Source organism: Hypanus sabinus, chromosome 3, assembly GCF_030144855.1.
Source record: "Hypanus sabinus isolate sHypSab1 chromosome 3, sHypSab1.hap1, whole genome shotgun sequence".
Lineage (NCBI taxonomy): Eukaryota > Metazoa > Chordata > Chondrichthyes > Myliobatiformes > Dasyatidae > Hypanus > Hypanus sabinus.
This window is the reverse complement of record NC_082708.1, coordinates 55,963,532-55,984,181: the sequence shown is the minus strand read 5'-3', so window position 1 is coordinate 55,984,181 and position 20,650 is coordinate 55,963,532. Positions and strand designations below refer to the sequence as shown.

General features: G+C 38.2%; 1 protein-coding gene across 1 annotated transcript in view; it reads left to right on the top strand.

Moving 5' to 3' along the window:
* Positions 1 to 20,650, top strand: part of LOC132390902 (PC3-like endoprotease variant B) — a 786,805-nt gene that overhangs the window by 307,642 nt on the left and 458,513 nt on the right. The window contains exons 6-7 of the mRNA XM_059963438.1: positions 14,029 to 14,143; positions 15,063 to 15,080. Of these exons, the coding sequence (XP_059819421.1) occupies positions 14,029 to 14,143; positions 15,063 to 15,080 (133 nt within the window). The remainder of the gene's footprint in view (positions 1 to 14,028; positions 14,144 to 15,062; positions 15,081 to 20,650) is intronic.

The window sequence follows — 20,650 nt, the reverse complement described above, 5'->3', positions numbered from 1 at the left end:
TAAATCAATGTGTGACTGTGTTGCGACCAATACATAAATTCAGAACGGTGTATCCATTTTCATTTATTTTTGAATATGAGCAAAACGTGAGCAAAAACTGTTGAAAAGAGGAAAACATGCTGAACCCTATCACCCTTGTTTTATGTTTAGATTGCCGTTTTAAATCATATTGTTAGCAGAAGAGAATAAGCTGCTGTAGATTTGTTTCTTAAACATAACTCAGCAATGTTACTAATTTGAATATGTTTAGAATTCAGTTACTTTGTATTTGATAAACTGTAGTTAAAAATCACTGAATACAAATAACAAAATGTAGAAGTAAAACCAATTATCCTCGTGCTAAAATACAAGTTTTTCCAAAAAATGGTTGTGAATTCTAACAGTAATTGTTAAAATTTGCAATCAAAATTGCGTTCAACAGACAATTTCTGTTTTAAATATTTAATCTTGTCTTTTAGTAATTAAACAACAAGTTAGACCTCCTAATGGCTTTCCATGTGTTCATCACAGCTACCTGCATGAGTTGACAGTAATTAAGCTATCTGAAACACTGACTGACCCAGAGAGATAGCTATTACATAGTGTGGGTGTCCTTGAAACGTCTTCATCATCACACATTCTCTGTTCTTCATCTCACTGAAAGATGGTGTCAGCACTATTTTGGATCATCCTGAGCAAGTGCACTTATTGAAATCTTACAAGGGGCTGCTGCAGCATCGAGGCTGTGAGCACAGCAGAGGGGATAAGCAGCAAAACAATACAAGTGGCCAGTCCAAGGTTTTTCCACCACCGAGACAAAACAAAAGATTTTGTTGGACTTTTTATTAAAGTCAAAATCTGATTATCATCTGAATAGGCACACAAGTTGATCTCACCTAGAAATCGTTATGGCCAAACCCATGTCATTTAATGTCAGGAGCCATCAAAAATAGTGATAAAATTAATAGAATGAATGATTGATAACCCAGCTCATCTGCCATTCTTCTCGAAAAATCCCAGTAGTCCATCAGTGGGAAACAATGCTTAGATCATTTCTGAAAGGAACCCATTTGAAAGATGTGCCTGTGTGCTTTAATTAGTTCCTGATCATTGTGACAGCCTTCTCCTAAAAAATACATGATTTGTTTACTAATGCAGGCAGAAATGATGAACATTTCAGCTGTAGTGAGTGATAAGTGGGCCATGGATTCATTTCTGCTTCCAGTCACAAATCCGAGTTAGGCTAAATGTTTCCTGTGGTTTTTGTATTTATGCGCACTAGAAAACTACAGGTGATCATTCCACTGGTGAATGACCTTTGAGTCTAGGTACATTTGCTTCATGATAAATTGTGAAAAATATCACATTTGCATACTTAAGATATATAATGCAGTTTACTCCGCAATAGAGTGGCCTTAGGATGACAGCCAATCAAGACGCACATGAGCACTTTAAAGTCAGCTTGAGTTAATATTCAGCTCTTTTATAATAATTGCATTTAATAAAACAATAATGAATGGAAGTGTTTGTGATTATTTGCAGTTTGTGGTTTGCTGGCATGCACTTTGGCACTAAATGAAGTGCTGTCATCAGCTTCTAGTCCACCAAGCTACTTGTATACAAATGATAAATAAAGTACATGTTCATAAGGGATGAAAACGACATTTCTTTCCGGTAATGCTACTTCTCCATTGATTAAGAACTCCCACTGTAAGTTTCTAGATATCTCAAATGTTACCAGACTATTGTAAATGTTTGATTTTTCACCGCACTAGAGTGCCCTTTACAGGGCTACCATGCAAACTCACTTCTGCAATCTCAGGTCATTACCTCAAAGAACGCATATGTGTACTTGACAAAAGACAATAAAGGGTTAACTTACTGAATTACACCAGTAAACTCTGCAATTAGCCATTAAGGAGGAGTGCAATATGTAATATGAAGCTGAATTATGGGGTCCAGAACATCAAGTATTCTTAGACTACTTACAGGAATGGCAAATCCCTTCAGATCAGCAATTTCACATTCGACTTGTACCACACCTTTTGTGTTGTGTGAAATTGGAACTGAGGGGATATGTGGAAACCATTTATCTAATTGGTACAAAACGCAACTTTTGTTTAAGTGAATACCTTACCCTTACCACACCCTTTCTCTCCATTATTTAAAAACCTTACTTAATTTTTTTATTTTCTTATTTAACAAACTTAAATGACATCAGTACTCTTGTTACAGTTTTGTACTTGAGACAAAATCAATTTTGGCATATGTAGTAAGCTGATCCTTCAAAATACCATAACCGAGCTAATTAATCTAACTGTTTTGTCCACTTCACCCGCAGTAGGCCTGTAAATCTAATAGGAAACCTTATTTTATAATAAGTCAGCCTCTCACCTCAAGTCAGTTATTAATCCAAATATTTCAAATCCCAAATCAAATTTGACCATAACATATGCTTTTGTTATAATTAAAAATCAATGTTTAAGTCTGACTACACTTTGAATGTGCTTATCAATGAACTGCTATACACCATCATGCACTCTTTATGAAGACTACAGAGAAAAGAATAAGCTGTATTTAGCTGTATTCAATTTCTATACATATATATATATATATATATATATATATAAAATGCCAGCTTAACTGCTTATCTGCCTAATATGTGAATAGAATCACAATCTGGCTAAATAATTAATGTCTAGTCGAGCACTTTATGAGTTAAATACTTATTGAAACTTCAATAGGAAACTGCAATTTATAACACACTAAGCCATCAACCACGTCCAATGCTGACCCAATATCTTGATATCAAACAATTCAATTTGCTTAAATGTAGGAGATTCTTACAACCTGTTTCTTACAATATTTTTTTTCCCAATTCTTTGGAGCTTGTCTCTGCTTGGATAAAACAAATTTGGTGCACAGGGGAAAGAAAGTGAAGTGTCCAGAAACCTGTGTTTGTCAATTTACACAGGTGTGCTGGGACTTGAGGAACCTAAGTTATAAGGAAATGCTGAATAGGTTAGGACTTTATTCCCTGGAAGGCAGGCAAATGAGGGGATATCTAATGGAGGTATACAAAATTCTGAATGGTACAAAGATATGTTGAATGCATGCAGGTTTTTTTCTCTCAGGTTGAGTGAGACAAAAACTGGCTGTCATAGGTTTAGGGTGAAAGGTGAAATATATAAGAGGATTCTTTTTTATCCCACAGAGGGTAGTGCAAGTGTAGAACAAGCTGTCAGCGGAAATTGTTGATGCAGGTTCAATTGTAATATTTAACAGAAATTTTACTTGCTACAAGGATTAGAGGGTTATGGAGGGCTATGGTCCAGGTGCAGGTAGATGATACTAGGCAGAAAATCAAGCTAGCATGGACTAGATGGACTGAAGGGCCTGTTTCTCTGCTGTAGTGCTCAATGATGCTATGAATTCATCAGAATATTTAAAGGAAACAATCCTATTCTCAATTTTGTTTTCAAGTCCTGAACATTTTGTATTCAATTTTCTTTTTTGCTTATCTCTACTCATCTTTGCTTCAACCATTACACTCTTTGTGATATCCATGCTGCACTAATTCTAACATCTTCAGCAGTTACAATATTAATTACTCCATGATTGCATCCTTAATGTTTCCATTTCTCCACTTCTCCTTCAAAATAGTCTGAGTAAACCAACTCTGACAAAATTACCTGAAGTTTGGATTTTCTGGCTATAGAACAATAAGATCTCTGGTATTTTTTTTAGGTAATTCTTTATTCTTTACATTTGTTAAATGTTGTTGTTTGTTGCATGTCATGCTGTGACCAACACCCTTAGCAAATTCCGAATATATATAAATGTATATGGTAAATAAAGTTGATCCTTAATCCTTGATCCTTTGATCCTTGTGGCTAAGCACAGTTCAAATACTCCCGACACAACTACTTCAGATGGTAATGAGGAGAAGCACAGGAGTCAGATGGATCAGCTGGCTCAGTGGTGTCACAACAACTTTGCACTCAACCTCAGTAAGACCAAAAAATTGATTGTGGACTTCAGGAAAGGATATCAAGGAAACCCACATTAGTCCTCATTGAGAGGTCAGCAGTGGAAAGGGTGAGCAGTTTCAAGATCCTGCGTGTCAACATCTCTGAAGATCCATCTTGAGTCCAACATATTAATACAATTACAAAGAAAGTACAACAGTGACTATGTTTCATCAGGAGTTTGAGGAGATTTGGTATGTCACCAAAGACTCGAAAATTTCTATAGATGTACCATGGAGAGCATTCTAACTGGTTACATCACTGTCTGGTATGGAGGCATGCAGGAAGTTAGAAACTCAGCCAGTTCCATCATGGGCACAAGCCTCTCCAGCATTCAGGCCACCTTCAAAAGATGATGCCTCAAAAAGGATGCACCTATCAATATGGACACGCTCGTTTCTCATTGCTACCATCAGGATGAGGCCAAGAAGCCTGAAGACAGATACTCAATGTTTCTGGAATAGCTTTTTCCCCTATGCCATCTGATTTCTTTATGGACAATGAACCCACATACATTACCTCACCACTTTTTTTGCTCTCTTTTTGTACTATGTATTAAGTTTACTATTTATTTTTATTTCTTATAATTTATAATTTTTAATTATTATTTATTAGTCTACTGCTGTTGGAAAACTACAAATTTCATCACATATGCCAAAGGTATTAAACTTGAACTTCTAATTTGCCCTTAGCACACCTACAAGCTGAGAGCAACATCGGGATTTCTCGAGCTTAACGTGGAAACTCTGATAGCCCTCAAAGAGCCTGTTCTTCCCCTTAGCCCTCAAGTCTTTGTGACTTTCAATATAACCGAGGTGAACTGTATGATTTCCTGGTCTTTGTAAATTGTTGTATGAGATGTAACAGTAAACTGCTAAGCAAAGTCAATAACCTCAATCAACCAACTTTATCTAAACAGAAGTTAATTTTTCCAGGTATATAATTCATGCAAAAATAACCCCGTGCAGTATGCATTGAATCGCAATATACTAACATAAAGGCATTAAACTACCCTTTCAAAACTTGATTTCTTTGACCAAGATTTGTTCAATATTTACAATGTAGGAAAGATCTCTATCCTTTAAACTATATAATACATTTTTACAATATATATTAATGATTTAGACAAGGGAATTAAATGCAACATCTCCAAGTTTACGGATGACACGAAGCGGGGCGGTGGTGTTAGCTGTGAGGAGGATGCTAAGAGGATGCAGGGTGACTTGGATAGGTTAGGTGACTGGGCAAATTCATGGCAGATGCAATTTAATGTGGATAAATGTGAGGTTATCCACTTTGGTTGCAAGAACAGGAAAATAGATTATTATCTGAACAGTGGCCAATTAGGAAAAGGGGAGATGCAACGAGACCTGGGTGTCATTGTCCACCAGTCATTGAAGGTGGGCATGCAGGTACAGCAGGTGGTGAAAAAGGCAAATGGTATGTTGGCATTCATAGCAAAAGGATTTGAGTACAGGGGCAGGGAGGTTCTACTGCAGTTGTACAAGGCCTTGGTGAGACCGCACCGAGAATATTGTGTGCAGTTTTGGTCCCCGAATCTGAGGAAAGACATTCTTGCCTTAAAGGGAGTACAGAGAAGGTTCACCAGATTGATTCCTGGGATGGCAGGACTTTCATATGAGAAAGACTGGATCGACTAGGTTTATACTCACTGGAATTTAGAAGATTGAAAGGGGATCTTATTGAAACGTATAAAATTGTAAAGGGACTGGACAGGCTAGATGCAGGAAGATTGTTTCCGATGCTGGGGAAGTCCAGAACGAGGGGTCACAGTTTAAGGATAAAGGGGAAGTCTTATAGGACTGAGATGAGGAAAAACTTCTTCACAGAGAGTGGTGAATCAGTGGAATTCTCTGCCACAAGAAACAGTTGAGGCCGGTTCATTGGCTATATTTAAGAAGGAGTTAGATATGGCCCTTGTGGCTAAAGGGATCAGCGGGGTATGGAGAGAAAGCAGGTACAGGGTTCTGAGTTGGATGATTAGCCATGATCATACTGAATGGTGGTGCAGGCTCGAAGGGCCGAATGGCCTACTCCTGCACCTGGTTTCTATGTTTCTATTTTTTAAATCTTTTATCAAATTAATTTAAGGTGCTTCAATAAATATTTTAAGACTGTGTGTTATTTTTTTCTGATCTTTATTTTGTGTTTCAATCCATTGTCTCAGATTTTCCTGAAGGATGTGAATGGTTCTGAACTACCTAATTGTGAAAGCTGGGGTGGGATTTTATTGAACACTGGGTGTGGGTGTGGAAGAGGAGGGCTAAAAGGGGCCTCAAAATGTTCTTGGTGAGTACGCATATTGAAAGCAAGTGGGCAGATCAGTAAAGAGTAAGAACACTCAAGGATAAAGGCAGAAGAAGATGAGGTCATCAGGCAAATACAGCACATTTGTTATTCAAATGTTCAAAAAGAAGAAAGGACCTATTTATTATCAAATTATGTACGCAGAATATAACTCTAAGATTCGTCTTCGCCAGATAGCCAGCAAATGCAGAAAAACTGTAGAAGTAGTTGAAAGAAAAGATATCAACCGCCCCCAGCCCCGCATGAAAAGAAGAAGAAAGAAAAACTCTCAAACCCCAAACCCCCAACCCCTCCCTCACACAAAAACTAGCAGGTCGACCGATTGGAAAATTGCAACTGGAGTACCCCAAAATCCCCAAACCCCTCCGTCACACAAAAATCTAATATAGCGTCTATGTGGCGAAAAAGCAATAAGAGCATCAAACCCCAAACCCCCCCAACTCCTCCACACAAAAATTAATATATTACCCATGTGGAGATGAAACAACACGAACATCAAACCCCAAAGCCCCCTAACTCCCCCACACAAAAACTAATATATTACCCATGCGGTGATGAAACAACACGAACATCAAACCGCAAACTCCCAACACCCACCCCCCAACCAAACACAAAAACTAATATATTACCCACACAGAGAAAAAGCAACATGAACACAATTGAGGTCATGAAAACATTCACCAAGGATTGCAAGATAAGAGAGGGGTATACTTATATTCTAGAACATGTTGGACACTGTAGACAGTGGTACAAAGAGCCCAGCGCATTTGTGGATGTAAACTTCCCTCTATTGAGGTGACTAACAGCAGCAGGTGCACGAAGAAGCCCTGGAAGATCACTGGGGACACAGGTCACCCCAACCATAAACTGTTTCAACTACAAACGTACTTCCATCTGGTAAATAGTACCACAGCATTAAAACCAGGACCAACAGGTTACAGGACAGCTTCTTTCTATAAGCCATTAGACTTATAATTTCACATGTCTGTACATTGCAATCATAGTGCAAAGATTTTTATTTCCTCACCATGTGGGATGTATGTAAGATTTAAATAAATTCAAATTTCAAATGTTGATATCAAGAAGGTGGGATGGAGCCTTGATATGTCTTGTTTTATTATATATTGCTAGAGGCAAAGTCCAGAGGATGGGAGAAAAGCTAAAGGTGTTCCTTTCTTGGAAAAGGAACAAAATAGCAAATAATAGGACAACAAGCCTTATATAAATGGTAAGGTAATTACAACAGAAGACCCTTGGGGATAGGGTTTACTCACCTCTGGAAAAGTGTAGGTTATTAGGGAAAGAGTATGCTCTCCTGGGGAGATCATGTTTTACGTTGTCTCAATCATGTCTTGATTAACATTTTTTAAGGAAGTGACAAAAGTGACCGATGATGGTAGGATAGTTGTTGTTGTAAACATGGGCTTCAGTAAAAGATGCAGCACGGTCGCTCATGGTAGCTTGACCCAAAAGGTTCAGTGCATGGTTACGTAAGGACTTGACAGATTGATTTCAAGATCAGCTTGGTCAAGGGAAATATAGAATAGTTAAGGAGGGATGTTACTCTGACTGAAGGTCTGTGACTAATAGTTTGCCACAGGGATTAATGCTGGGGCCTCTGTTATTTGTATTATATTTAAATGATTTTGATGAAAGTGTATGTGTCCTGATTAGTAAGTTTAAAGATGACTTGAAAATTGGTGGAGTTGTCAATAGTGAGGACAGTGGTCAAAGGAAACAGCAGGGTATAGATCAGTTGGAAATATGGGCTAAGAAATGGCAAATGGAGTTTAATCTGCACAATTGTTTGGTGCCGTATATTGAGAAGTCAAATGTAGTAAGTGGCACTAATTTTCAGAGGGATCTTGGGATGTAAGTGCATTGCTCCCTCAAAGTGACAACACAAGACTGTATATAGGATGGCAAAGAAGACAGAGGGCATACTAGTTCTTATCAGTTGGAGCATTGAGAATAAACGTAAGACATATTGGGGCTGTATCAAGAAAAAATTAGGTACGAAGGTAAACTAGCCAAGAATATAAAGGAGGATAGTAAAAGCTTTTTTAGGTATGTGAATAGCAAAAAAATAGTTAAGACCAAAATTGGGCCATTGAAGACAGAAACAGGTGAATTTATTATGGGGAACAAGGAAATGGCAGATGAGTTGAACAGGTACTTTGGATCTGTCTTCACTAGGGAAGACACAAACAATCCAGGTGTAATAGTGGCCAAAGGATGAACTGAAGGAAATTTATATTAGGCAAGAAACGGTGTTGGATAGACTGAAGGCTGATAAGTCCCTGGGACCTGATGGTCTGCATCCCAGGGTACTTAAAGAGGTGGCTCTAGAAATCGTGGACACATTGGTAATCATTTTCCAATGTTCTATAGATTCAGGAACCATTCCTGCTGATTGGAGGGTGCTAATGTTGTCCCACTTTTCAAGAAAGGAGGGAGAGAGAAAACAGGGAATTATAGGCCAGTTAGCCTGACGTCAGTGGTGGGAAAGATGCTGGAGTCAATTATAAAAGAGGAAATTACGACACATTTGGATAGCAGTAGAAGGATCAGTCTGAGTCAGCATTGAGTTATGAAGAGAAAATCATGCTGGACTAATCTTCTGGAGTTTTTTGAGGATGTAACTATGAAAATGGACAAGTGAGAGCCAGTGAATGTAGTGTACCTGGACTTCCAGAAAGCTTTTGATAAGGTCCCACATAGGAGATTAGTGGGCAAAATTAGGGCACATGGTATTGGGGGCAGAGTACTGACATGGATTGAAAATTGGCTGGCTGACAGGAAACAAAGAGTAGCGATTAATGAGTCCCTTTCGGAATGGCAGGCTGTGACCAGTGGGGTACCGCAAGGTTCAGTGCTGGGACCGCAACTGTTTACAATATACACTAATAATTTAGAAGAAGGGATTAAAAGTAACATTAGCAAATTTGCTGATGACACAAAGCTGGGTGGCAGTGTGAAATGTCAGGAGGATGTTATGAGAATGAAGGGTGGACAGGTTGGGTGAGTGGGCAAATGTATGGCAGATGCAGTTTAATGTTGATAAATGTGAGGTTATCCACTTTGGTGGAAGAACAGGAAGGCGGATTACTATCTAAATGGAGTCAAGTTAGGAAAAGGGGAAGTACAATAAGATCTAGGTGTTCTTGTACATCAGTCAATGAAAGCAAGCATGCAGGTACAGCAGGCAGTGAAGAAAGCTAATGGCATGCTGGCCTTTATAACAAGAGGAATTGAGTATAGGAGTAAAGAGGCACTTCTGCAGCTGTACAGGGCCCTGGTGAGACCCCACCTGGAGTATTGTGTGCAGTTTTGGTCTCCAAATTTGTGGAAGGACATTCTTGCTATTGAGGGAGTGCAGCGTAGGTTCACAAGGTTAATCCCTGGAATGGCAGGACTGTCATATGTTGAAAGATTGGAGTGACTGGGCTTGTATACACTGGAATTTAGGGTGAGAGGGAATCTGATTGAAACATATAAGATTATTAAGGGATTGGACACACTGGAGGCAGGAAGCATGTTCCCGCTGATGGGTGAGTCCAGAACTAGAGGCCACGGTTTGAGAATAAGGGGTAGGCCATTTAGAACAGAGATGTGGAAAAACTTTTTCACCCAGAGAGTGGTGGATATGTGGAACGCTCTGCCCCAGAAGGCAGTGTAGGCCAAGTCTCTGGATGAATTCAAGAGAGAGTTAGATAGCGCTCTTATAGATAGCGGGGTCAAGGGATATGGGGAGAGGCCAGGAACGGGGTACTGATTGTGTATGATCAGCCATGATCACAGTGAATGGTGGTGCTGGCTAGAAGGGCTGAATGGCCTACTCCTGCACCTACTGTCTATTGTCTATTTGGTGAAGCCACTTTTGGAAAATCATGAGCAGTTCTGCTCACTGCATTACAAGAAGAATGTGGATGTTTCAGTGAAGATTTAGAAAAGGTTCAAGTGAATATTAGTTTCAAGGAGAATTTGGACAACTTGGATTGCTTTCTCTGGAGTATTGGAGGCGGAAGGTTGACATGATAGAAATATCTAAATACTAGAAGGCACAGCTTGATGAGGGCAAATGGGACAAAAGTTTAATTGAGATTTGCAAAACAAGTTTTTTGTTACCCAGAGACTGATAGGTGCTTGATCGAGAAAGCACAGCAGTGTGTCCACTTCCTGAGGTGACTGAGGCAAGTGAGATTCCCCCCTCCCCCCCCACCTCCACTTCTAACCAACTTTTACAGGAGCACCACTGAGGGCGTCCTGACCAGCTGCATCGCCTTTTGGTACAGGAATTGCAAGGCATATGACTGCAAGTCCTTAGAAAGGATTGCAAGGACCTCTGAGAGGATCATCAGGGTCTCTCTTCTGCCCATCAGAGATAGCTATGAAGAGCGGTGATCCCTCCCATCCATCCAACAATCTTTTTTACCCCCTACTATCAGGCAGGAGGTACTGGAGCATTAGGACAAGAGCTGACAGGGTGGTAAACAGCATTTTCCTCCAGGCCATAAGACTACTGAACTTCTTGCCACCACCCAGGTCTCATCATTTGTGAAGTGCCAGTAGCATTATACAATTTACTTTTTAACTTGTGTCATAAATATACCTTATCATTTATTAATTTATTTGTGGTATTATTACTCAATGTGTGGTGTGTGTGAGTATATGAACTGTGTTGTGCACCTTGGTCCAGAGGAACAATGTATTGTTTGATGGTATACATGTATACGGTTGAACAATAATAGACTGAACTTGAACTTGAAACAGATATGATATCAATGTTCAAGGAGCATTTGGACTGGCACATGAAGAGACAGATGAGATTAGTTTAAATTTGATTCATAGTTGTTTCAAGATATCTTTAGCTAAATGATATATTCTCTTCTCATTACTACAATCAAAGTAGAAATAAAGGAGCCTAAAGACCCAAGCTCGATGCTTCCCCTCCACTATCAGATGTCTGAATGGCCCTTGAACCCATGAAGTCCACCTCACTATTCCATTTTTGTAATTTTTATTGTTTTTTTATGTCTTGTACTTCACTGCTGCCACAGAACAGCCAAGTACATGATATACATCAGTGTTAATAAACCTGATTCTGGTTCTCAATGTCTCTGATAATCAGGACATTAACAAATAATAGAAGTAAATTTAAATAATTGACTAAAACTTACTTGAAACTGCAAAATATATTTCAAAGCTGAACAATCTGGTCTCACACTTTTACTGGAGGTTAGCAACTCCATTCAAAGGAAGAAATTCCAGACAAGTGTGAGGTAGCACATTTTGGGCCAGCAAATACCAACAAAACGTGTACAGTAAATGACAGAGTTCACAGGAACATTGACACCTCACTGAAAATGGTGACACAGGTGGATAGGGTGGTGAGGAGGGCATTTGGTATGCTTGCCTTCCTATGCTAATGCATTTACTTTAAGAGTTGGGAGCTCATGTACATACATACTGTTGGTGAAGCTGCAGTTGGACTAATGTGGATGGCTTTGGTCACCACACTACCAAAGGATGAGGTAGCATTACTGCAGAAGGGATTCATCAGGATATTGCCTCATTGGACTGCAGGAAGGTACAGGAAGACCTGCTGGAGGTTTCTAATGTTATGAAAGATAGATAGTCACAAGTCTTTTTTGTAAGGTAGACTGTCTCAAACCAAAGAAGATAAGTCCAAGAGAGGAGAAATTTAAAAGAGATCTGAAAGACAAGGTTTTCACACAGAGAACAGTGATTAATTGGAACCAGATGCTACAGAAAGGGTAGAGGCAGATAAAATTACATTGTTTAAAAAGCATTTGAACAGGTATTGGGAAAGGAGTAGAGGGCTACAGGCCTAATGCAGGAAAATTGGGTTACTGGAGACAGACATCATGGTCAACAAGGAGGGGTTGAGCTGAAGGGCTTATCTCTGTGCTGTACAACTCTGACTCAATGAGTGAAACAACACAAGATACAACAGTGATGGTAAATCTGAAGGGCGTATTGAAGCTAGTCCAGCCATTGAGCTCAGTAAGTTATGTAATGCCTTTGGACTCCATTGTGAAGTTGTGAACAGCGTGGGAGAACAAGGACATTCACATATGACCTCCAACCTATTTAGTATTTCTGTGGCAAATGTTCACACTGCAGCTGGCTCTGTACAAAGCCTCTGGCTAGTTTTTAGTACATTACAAACCAATATCTACCTGCTGCACTTGGTTGAGACCCATTTGGTAAAGAAGGATCTTTCTTCACTATTCACTTTCTCTCTTCATTTTTATTGAAGTGCCCCATTTTCATCTTTTGCTTACAGATTTTGTTGCAGAGCAGTCGCAAAATCGCAGCTCAACTCACAATGAGGCAATTCCACCTAGTATAATACTCTATGTGCAATATTCAAAATATCCACTATTTGTTCCTGCAAATTAATACTTTTTACTTATTATAACTGACATTTCGATGACAAACTCTGCAGAAGATGGCAGAGATTGTCATCGAAACATTGGTTATAGTCGATACCTGCACCCGCTTGAAGCCTGCGAAGAGTTTATTCGTCATATACACCAGGAAAGCAGTAGATCGGTTTTCTCTTTTTACCTACTTGTACTTTTTGGGGAACAATCTGATCCTGAGCTGAGCTACCAATCCCAGTTCTTTTTTCACTGCCAAGACAGTCCACAACCGGAGATCTGCTGGTGAAATTATCCCATGTACCTTATCAAGTCTGGACTCAGAGCCAGACTTCTCCACCCTTGATATCCTTCAACTTACCCATCCTCTGCTGCATTTACATTCTAACCCTCTCATAATCCCACTCCGCTTCAGTCACCGACTTGCAGACCTACTCTGACTGCAGAACCTCCTCCCCCAGTCCTCTATTTTAACTTTATCATCCTCCTTTCCAAAGTCCCTTAAGGCTTCAGATCTGTAACCTGATCCTGCCCTAGGACCCTCTGAGAACTTCCAAGAATAACATTTACTTTAAATTAATATGGGATCCAGAAAACATTATAAAATCAAGCCCAAAATGTCAGCTACGCATTCCATCAGATCATTGCTTCCTTATGTGGGTTTTAATGACACTGCTGGGTGGCTGTGGAGCAAGCTGTTCTGCATTCAGCAATACACTGAATCGAATAATATCACTAGGGGAAGGGGAAGCAAGATTTCTCTAAACTGTCCAAGATTTTAAAATTGGCTCAAAACATAAAGGAGCTTTTATTGTACATTAAAAGGGGTTATATTTATTTCAAGAAAAAAGTATTCAATTGTAACATTTGCTAAGCTGGAGCTGTAGGATATTTCTGTGGTGCTGCCAAGAATATTGTTTCAGAAGCTATTGTTTAACACAAATTCCTTCTTAGGTCACTAGAGGGCTCTGTGATATGGCAGAAGGTTTAAAGAAACCAAAAGATGCCTCGCTTCACAAAACAAAGTTCTCTGATTGGTGGACAAGTGTCCAGTGTTTTATTAATGATAACATGTAACAAGCAACACAGCTTAAACATTTCTTATAATACTTAGTTCCCTTTAGAAATAAATACATTATTATGTATTTGAAATTAAAAGATAGGAGATTGCTAGGTGTGCATTTAATAGAATACCAAATTAACAATATATACTAAGCCTTAAGTGAAGTAGTATCATAATATATTTCCAATGTGTCCTAAAGTTTGGAATTGATTCTTTCATTTAGGTCAAATGGGTACAACAGCATTATGTTCATGAAGTGGAAAAACGAGACAAGTTTATTTTCTTCAATCACTCATTACTTCAAGATGGCAATTCTGATTTAAACTCTGGATCAACAAGTAAGTGCCAAATAACAAAACTCATTATATGATTACATGATGTAACTTACCTTCATTAAAGAATAAACATAAGGGATCTGATTTAGGCAATTAGTAGACTCAATCACATTTGCAACCTAAGTATGCAGTGATGTACTCAGAGAAATTTAGTGACTGACCTTGACCAGATTAGGAATTTGCATTTCATATCATCGATCTATGTATGTTTGCTTTCTGTTTCTCATCTTCAATGTACCTAATCTAGGTTTGTGGTTTAATGTGGATCCTACCTTTCAGAAGACATTTAACTTTAGCATGACTGGAAAATATCCCATGACAATATTTGTAAAGAAGATCAGGGTATCAGATTATTCCTGGCCAAAGTTTATCATTCAGTTGGTATTACACATAAAGATCCAACCAATCCATATTGTACGTTGCGCCAATTTACTGTGAAGAAGTTGGTTGCTGTGTTTTCTACATTACAACGATCACTACACTTCAAAAGTAGATCATTGGCTTGAAACATCCTGATGTTACAATGTGTGATTCATCAATGCAAACCAAACAAAATTGTTTCAATTCAGAATTAAGAAATTATTGGGTTTGTCATCAAGCCTTTTTTCTTTACCCCTAGTGTGACTAAGATATTAAATGTCAATACAGTGAAACAGTCTTTTTTAATTAGTTTGCTTTCACCAACATTTCAGAATGCTGCTCTAAATTACCACCTTTTATACATAATAACTCAAAACTACAGATATTTTACTGTGGTTAGAATACATCCACTCATCATCCTTGTACTTTTGACAAATAACCAGTTGCAAAATTACTTTGTTTAGTTAAAATTTAGATATAACTTTCACTACCAATGCACACTTTATTTAGATTTTCTGCGACTTTTGTCTTATTAACCTCATTTGCCCTTGATGAATTTCAGATCTCAGTGATGACGAGGGTGAGTGAAAGGGCCACAGACCTTGTTTCTCATTAAGATACAGACTCACTTTCCATAGTATGTAAATTACTTGTCACTTTTCCTTGAGGTGGGATGTCCCACCAAGCTGGCCAGCTGGTTTCTGGCAAAGCTTATTTTTCACATATTGGGAGGTTCAATAGTCACCCAGGGCTAGGACTGAGAAATCACAATCACTGAACTGTGACAGGAGCATTTTAACTGCAGTACCATTGAATTTTCTAGGGATGCGTATTATTATCAAACACTGCATTTCTGAGTTTCATTCCTTTCTCATGCTATTTTTAATATCCTGTTTAGCACAGACACCAAGGTTCTGCTTATGAGATTCTAGTTTATTATACAGCTCTCATTTTTAAAGGATTGAACATAGTAATTTATACAAAATGTGCTAAATATGGCATGGAAAATAGCACATGTAAAATTTTGAACCCACCAGTGTTGTTTCTTTCACTTGGAATAGAACTTAAGAAGTCCATTAACATGACATTTCCTACTGCCTAGGTTGTTTAAAGAGACAGTTCCTTACCATGGAGTACTTGAATAGTCTCAGTACAAATGGTGTGCTGCTAATGTACCTTTTGGGCTATTGATTTGCACTGTAGCATAGATCACAGTGTAATATTTTTTCAAACTTTGTTTCCTAAAGCTGATTTTGCTCATCCAGCTATAGGTCAGTTGTGGACACCAAGAAGGAAACAGGTCTGATAGTCATAAATATATCCTCAAATAAATACTCAAAACTTTATGCTGTTAGAAATGGCCATTAGTTATGAAAAGTCAAATATGATATTAGGCAACTTGTCCAACATAGGTAGTGGCACTAGCAATAGTTAGATTAAGCCCAAGGAAGTATATCCTATATTTTAAGTAGTACAATGTTGAATTAACTGTTCAGTCATAAGGAAAAAGTATCAGTTTTTACACAGAAGAATATAGAAAAAGAGTGAAAAGGAGAGAATAACAAATGACAGGATAGGCAGATAGAACTTACAGGTTTTTAACCAAGCTATCTGTGAAAAGATTTGTCTAAATTACAATGTACTTTTCATATCTGATCACTATGAAATTCAAATTGATTTTAGCACTAAATTAAATTGAAAATATTAAAAGTGATCTGTTGGGGGAGTTGAGCATTCCCTGAATTTTGTCAGGAATCTAACTTAACTTAGAATCCATCATTAATGTTCCTGACATCATTCTGTCAATCAGCTTTGTCAGGATGTTTGCAAGCAAGGGTAACAGTGTCCATTTAAATCACAGGTTTCCTTTTCCTAATTTCTGGTGAAGAAGTAAACGTGATCCATAAAACTTAACAATAAATAGGATTATGAGATGCTATCAAACGAAACACAGTATTTCACACCCCAAAGTAAATTCAATTAGGCCGTGTGCACATTTAACTTCAGCAGAATCTTTAACTAATTTCTTGATTCTCAAGTGGCCAGTTATCCATGCTGAGGCCTCGCAGAGTAAGCTTTGTCTTCAGAACTGATAAATGTGTTCTACTGTGCAGCCTTCAAACTTTTGACCGCAAGCCAAAATTTTGGATTTTGATGCAGCTTGTGTTTCATTCATGTGGTGCAAAAGAATTTTGCCAAGTTTAATGATCATGATTGAAATCTGGTACTTTATCCCCAAGATCCTCAGTCACTTTTGTTAATATTTAACAAGGAGAATCAAGAGAGACTGTGTCTTCACTGAAGTGTGAAATTCACAGAAGCAGAACAAACTAATAAAACTAATAAAAGTAAAGAAGCAATTAATAAAGAAGAAATAATATCACTAATGCATACGGCCTGAAAACAGGAATGTTTGCTTTCACTTCTTATTTATACCAGTATTCTCAGATTCCTGTGGATCTTATCCTGCATGGCATGGCCTGAAGTGAATGGGACAAGATAGGGTTAATGGCTTTAACGGCCTTTTCCAGATGGCACCATTTTGAAGTGGATCTGCTGCAAATATATGGCCATTTCCCATGGCGGAGTTATTTCAATAATCAAATTTTGATCTTAAAGCAAAAATGATCACTTATGGTTAACCATGATGTGTACATAGCCATTGTTTCCATCAGTAAGAATGGAACTAGGTCCAACCAAGATCAGTTGTGAAGAAAGGCACTACAGGGGAACTGCTCCAGAGCATACAGAAAAAATGGGCCTTCCACCATTCTCAACCTATGCACAATCATGATCTTCCTTTTATCTGTTTGCTAAAGAGCCACAATATACTTAGAGAACCCAGAGGAGGCTCACGTGGATGATTCCAGGAATGAAGGGGTTAACTCATGAGGAGCATTTGGCAGCTTTGGGTCTGCACTCAATGGAATTTAGAAGAATGAGTGTGGGTCTCACTGAAACCTACTGTACATTGAAAGGACTAGATAAAGTGGATGTGGAGAGGATGGTTGGTGATATCCAGAACTAGAGGGCACAGCCTCAAAACTGAGGGCAACTTTTTATAACAGGAGAGGTTTTTTTTAGCCAGAGTAGTGAATCTGTGGAAAGTTCTGCCACAGACTGTGGTAGAGGCCGTCCCTAGGTATATTTATACAGAAGTTGATAGATTCTTGATTGATCAGGGCATCAAGGAATATGGTAAGTGGATAGGTGCATGGGGTTGAACAGGATCTGGGATTAGCCATGACGAAATGGTGGAGCAGATTCGATGGGCTGAATGGCCTAATTCTGCTCCTATGCCTTATGGTCTTATATCAAGGTTTAAGTCAGGTGAGCTACATTGGGTTGTCTGTTTGGCATATTGCAGCTTGTTGACCAACATGGCTCAGACCTGCTGTTGGTTCTTAGCTTCTGCTGTGGTTAATTATCATGTTTAATCTATACATGTTCTTATACTTAACTCCTATTTTTTAAGACGCATATTGTGTCCTGGAGCCCCGATCTCTCTGACTCAATTAGTATGTCAATGAGTAAACAAAAACAGGCTCTTGTACTTGAAATATCGGAGAAAAACATAGGACAATACTGCGGGAAATACACTATAGCAATATGCAGTATCAATATGTCAGAAGAGTAAAAATCTTTAATGGAAAATGAGTTTGGATCATCAAAATTATTGAGAGATCATCTATCAGACAACAAACTACAAAATAATTAATGTCAAATTAATGGGATCAGCTGATGCTACATGACGGTGAACTTATAAATAAATATTAGTAATTTATAGTGCTGACATTTTAAACAAAGCACATTTCTCAAGACCACTATTTGCAGTTTAATAACAATATTACAAAATTGTAATACACAGCACATAGCCCACAACACTGACATTGTGAGCAATGGGCCTTTCCCATGGCTACCATTTGCAGTATACCACCCATAAACAATATTACAAGTTGTGGGCTGTGTAAATTGCATAGAAATTTGTAAAAGACACAAATAAATGCTTCAGTATGAGGATATTAAACTAAATCAAACTATCACACAGTTTAGCCTAGTGAAGTTTATAACATAAAATGCTCCATATAACATTTTCATTACAATTCCAATATTTTCCTCAACTGTCCTTAAGTGAGCCTCAGGCAGATTTCCATTTCCAGCTTCTGCAGATTTTCTCACATTTGAGAGCTCCACGAATGTCTGCTTTCCAATACATTGCTTCTACCGCTGGTATTAACTAACTCCTTAAAAAGATATCTCTCATCGGGTTTGTTCTGAATCTAACAAAGATATCTCTTTTGCTCTAGTTATGGCCTCTCATTTTGTTCTCCGGCTGCAAAAAAGAGGATACCATCTTTCCAAAGAAGGGTCCCAGAGTTGAAGCATTAACCATTTCTTATTCCCCACATGCTGCCTGACCTGCTGAGTAGTTCCAGCATTTTCTATTTTTATTTCAGTTCTCCAACATCTGTACTTGTTTTTGTGAACCTTGAGACATTCAGTTAAGAGCTTCAGTGCTGATCAAATAAAATCCTGGGGAGGCAACAATATATAGTCAATTGTAATGCAGATGGTGCAGAAAAGTACAAAGAGTCAAACTAGATATTTTTTCTGCTTTGTTCTAATAATGTGGCAGAATAGTGCCACATTGAAGTGTAACTACAATCACTGCCTTATAGTTCAATGGACTTATTTTTACTGCTTACTTTCCAACACACTCGAAGGGTAAACTAACTGGGAGGTTAAGCAATCTTCAGAAATAAAGTACTACAGTATAAATTACTATCATAAAGTACGAGGTAGTTTACTTTCCACAATATTTCTCTGCAATTGGAAAGCAAACAAAACTGCAGATTTTGGAAATAAGGATAAAAATTGCGGGGATGCTCTGCAAATCAGAGAGCGTCTGTCATGAAATAAATATTAATGTGTTTTGGGTCAATGTTTCACGTACTGCCTATTTCAATGGTGTTTTGCTTCAAAAGAAAAAAAAAGTCATTGTCCAAAACAATAACCTTTTTCACCTCTGATGCTGCCAGACATACTGATTTTCTAAAGCATTTTCTGTTTGTATTCCACCTGCAATTTGGTACTATCCCTGCCATACTTCCTGCATCATTCATAATTTTTAATTTTTTTTCTCTGTTTGAGGGCATCCCACTATTATAATGGCATTCTGATGTGCAAAACTCTTATTCAAATTTTTTTATGTGCATTCGTTACTTCACTTCATAAAAGGCATATCTCAAGATCAAGACCTCAGCATTTTAATTTACTGGGCAGCGATGATTTATGCCCTCCTCAATGCTTTTCAGACCTAGACTCCCAGCATCATGTGCTTCAAGGCATTGGAAAAATATTATCAATACTGTCTCTGCAGAATCCTTCCATGCATTGGGCAATGTTGAAAAATCTAGGCAAGGGAGAAAATGAATTCTAATCTACTGCTGCACAATCAACATCATCTGTAACTGACAGCTCCACCCCTTTAATTCTAAATTTCTCTCCAACCATCCATTAATTCTCAAATCTATGTATCGTAACTCAGCAGCAAAGCATCCACATTCAAATCTGTTACTTATGGTCCAGCTAATGTTCAACTTGTTGTGTTCAAATAAGCAGACCAATGTGAGTGTCCTCTCCTAAGCCAGTACGTAACTAGTGACGCCCTTGTTACACTTAGCCAACTCCATTAGCCAAGTTATTCATATCAATAAAGAAGACTCCTGAAACAGGTACTATTCTGTTAAGGGTAAACATGCCCAGACAGACAGGATGAGCGCAAAGCATTTTTGATAGTATGAATCACCTGTACTGACTCCTGGGAATCTAGGCATTCTAAGGTTTAAAATGGAGAAGTGATGGAATTCAGAACCTTGAATCATTGCATTAGTGACATATGGAAACCCTGCCTTAAGGGCAGAAAGGACGAATCACATCACATACAACTCATCCACCCTTTTTGTCAGCCACAATCTGTGGAACAGTTTGTATTTCCCATTCTGACACCATTAATCAACAATGGAAATAAGACATTATTGATCTTGAGGAACAACCAAAGAAGAAGATGAAAAGTATGAGAAGTAGTAATGGCCTTTTTAGGATCTGTGTGAAATCATATTACCAGCTGACTTGAATATTATATTGTAT